General features: G+C 42.2%; 1 protein-coding gene across 1 annotated transcript; it reads left to right on the top strand.

Annotated features, from left to right (window-relative positions):
* Positions 1-349: 349 nt before the first annotated feature.
* LOC134206027 (U3 small nucleolar RNA-interacting protein 2) lies at positions 350-2,121 on the top strand. The gene is made up of 3 exons (XM_062681711.1): positions 350-507; positions 573-1,318; positions 1,490-2,121. Exons 1-3 carry the CDS (start codon positions 457-459, stop codon positions 2,094-2,096), a joined length of 1,404 nt encoding a protein of 467 aa, XP_062537695.1. The 5' UTR covers positions 350-456; the 3' UTR covers positions 2,097-2,121.
* Positions 2,122-2,933: the final 812 nt, after the last annotated feature.

Below are 2,933 nucleotides of genomic sequence, written 5' to 3'. Positions count from 1 at the left end.
AAATTCATCGTCGTTCAAACACTAACGACATCTGTTGATTTCAGTTAGTTGGGCAAATCACGAACCAGATGGCGGTAGTGAGCAAACGTCAAACTCGAGCAAAAACGATGCGCCCGCTACGAGTGGTCGATTGGCCAACTAATGATTATTTGAATTGACCAGTAAATCAGTGAACGATGTAAATTTGACGAGTGTTATATCTGTTTGTCTGTGCTTAAAGGCTTTATGATTGATTTTTTCACATGTAGGTGGCCAGCAGGCGGGAAAAGGATTTTGCTTGCATGATTTTCTGATCACCCTATGCTATCAGCTGATGATGTTGTGAAGTAGTCTGTCAGTTGACGATAAACAAACCCACATGTTTTGTTGTTTCTTTCGGTCGTGTACTTCGGCTCTGCACGTTGAATTACGTTTGAACAGGTTTGAACTAAGATTTTTCATCGATTTTCCAGGAAAATGTCATCATTTTTCCTCAAAGGAAAACCCCGAACCAGCACCAAGCGCAAGGTATCAGAATAATATGCTTTTAGTTATCAATAAAGTGATTTATATGTCATTTATTATGATTACAGTTCGAAAAATCAAAGCCAAACAAAAAGGATAACCCACCGGCTAAGAAAGGAAAGGATGAATCCGAGGAGGAAATCGATAGCGATGAAGAAGAGGAGCAAACTTTGGCCTCCAGTGGTAAAAAGTTTAACTTTGAGGATGAAGATGAGGGATTTAGAGAAACAGCCCAGGACAAGCGGTTGCGTTTGGCCAAAAAGTATCTGAAGGAAGTGGAAGAAACGGAACGAGAACGGAAGAACGATGAAGAGATCCACGACAGCGTAAGCACAGTGCTGAAGGAGGACTACCTGGAAAGCATAGGTCGGCTGTATAGGGAAGTGTCCACACAATATAAGGGTTTCGATTTGGAAAAGTCTGTTAGCTTACGGTTCAAACAGCAGCACTTGTCACCGACGTGTTTGTGTCTTACGGAGGACGATCGTTTTCTGTACGTGGCCAACAAGAACGGCATTATCGTGCGGTGGGATTTGACCAAAAAGGAACGGCTGGCTGTAACGAAGCCGCAGAAAACGGCCATTCAGAGTTTGGCCATTTCACATGATTTGAAGTTTTTGGTGGTGGCGGATGGGACGAACGAAATCAAAGTGCTGGATGGGACCACATTGGAGTCCGTTAACAGTTTGAGTGGGCATTCGGATGTCGTGACGGGTGTGGTGTTTCGTAAGAACACTCACCAGCTGTATTCTTGCGCCAAGGATCGAACGGTGAAGGTTTGGTCCCTGGATGAGATGCTGTATGTGGAAACATTGTGAGTATGATTTGGATTTTGAACAAAAAACGTTCCTCACAGAAGTTTCATTATATTTTTTTTTTCATTAGGCATAAACCTTTTGAAATTTTGCATAGCTTAGTTTTCTTTGTCCATTATTTTTTTTATTTAAATTTGGGAATTTGTTAACAATTTTCATAATAATTCTAGATATGGCCATCAAACCCCTGTTACGAGTATCGATGCCCTATCCCGGGAAAGGGCTATCACCTCGGGTGGTAGCGACTGTTCCATCCGCATCTGGAAGATCGTAGAGGAGTCACAGTTGGTGTACAATTGTCCGCCCAGCGTTGATAGCATCGAGTGCGTCAAACTGATCGGAGACGAGCATTTTTTGTCCTGTGGAACCGACGGGTCGCTGTCGGTTTGGAGCTCGGGCAAGAAGAAGCCCATGCACACGGTACCGCTTGCGCACGGTAAAACGACAAACGGGGAAGCCAATTGGATCACTGCCATTGCGTCGCTTTTGAACACCGACGTAATCGCTTCCGGGTCGTGTGACGGATTTGTGCGGGTTTGGAGGTTGGTTGGGGCGGGCAAAACGATCGAACCGTTGATGGAAATTCCGGTGGAAGGGTTCGTCAACGCGCTGACGTTCAGCAACGATGGTAAGCAGTTGATCGTTTGTGTGGGCCAAGAGCATCGGCTTGGTAGGTGGTGGACGCTGAAGCAGGCAAAGAATCGAACCGTGGTAATTCCGCTGATTGTGGCGGAAGACGAATCAAAAGGTAAGCGGAAGAAAAAGTTTGATTATTAATGTGAGAATAAATCGTTCCGCGATATATGACTGGAAGCTCGATCGATAGAAAAGTCAGAAAGCCGTGATATTATATCCGTAGTGTAGGAATTCAACACACCTAATACAATCCATGTGTATACATACCTTTCATCTATATTTTATTTGATTTGTGATATACATCGTTTACATAGTCTCCTGGGTACATGTTTTATCTGTTATATGAAGACCACCCAAACGGTTCTTCTGGCTAAGGGTTCATTGGCTTGGTTGCTTAACATCTAATAGAATGATATTAGGAATTTACAAGGGCGTTTTGGCCCAACTCTACGTCTAGTGCTTTGGTTCTCTGGTGTCAAAAGGATTTTCTAAATCGCCTATTTCTGAAATATGTCTACAGATAGGTACATGGGGTACAAATACAGATTCAATTCTCATGTTGAGTTGGATACTTTCCGTCCTATATGTGTGATGGTATCCTAACCGTTGCAAGCACATGGGAAGCTATTTCAATAAAGAATCTAAGTCTGAGGTTACGGAGAGGATGGTTTTTGGCTTTGAGCTCTACACTACACATGTTTAATTCTGTTTTACAGTGGTTTCTGGTTCATGATGTTTAACATCTATATGTATGTGTTCATTCGCACTAAAGCTTTCATATTTTTTGGGAGCGGTTCAGTTTTATTTCATTTTGTTAGTTGCCCTTCTATAAAAAAGGTTTCTGCTTTTCCAAATTTATTTCTAGCAGTTTTCATACTTCAAGTTGTTTTGTTTTCTTCTAATTTAACTGTCTTAAAATTTGCATTGGAATGTGATTAGCTCCTGCTTGGTATTTGGGTCCTCAATTATTTTTATTGC

This window comes from Armigeres subalbatus, chromosome 1, assembly GCF_024139115.2.
Source record: "Armigeres subalbatus isolate Guangzhou_Male chromosome 1, GZ_Asu_2, whole genome shotgun sequence".
Classification (NCBI taxonomy): Eukaryota; Metazoa; Arthropoda; class Insecta; order Diptera; family Culicidae; genus Armigeres; species Armigeres subalbatus.
Note: the sequence above shows the minus strand (reverse complement) of the source record. Positions and strands in the feature narration are given on the sequence as shown.

Bases quoted from the DNA above. Each gene is read 5' to 3' on its own strand.
- LOC134206027 (XM_062681711.1), top strand. From the start codon at position 457: ATGTCATCATTTTTCCTCAAAGGAAAACCCCGAACCAGCACCAAGCGC. The intron at 508-572 runs GTATCAGAATAA...TTATGATTACAG, and splicing joins GAACCAGCACCAAGCGCAAG to TTCGAAAAATCAAAGCCAAA. The intron at 1,319-1,489 runs GTGAGTATGATT...TAATAATTCTAG, and splicing joins ATGCTGTATGTGGAAACATT to ATATGGCCATCAAACCCCTG.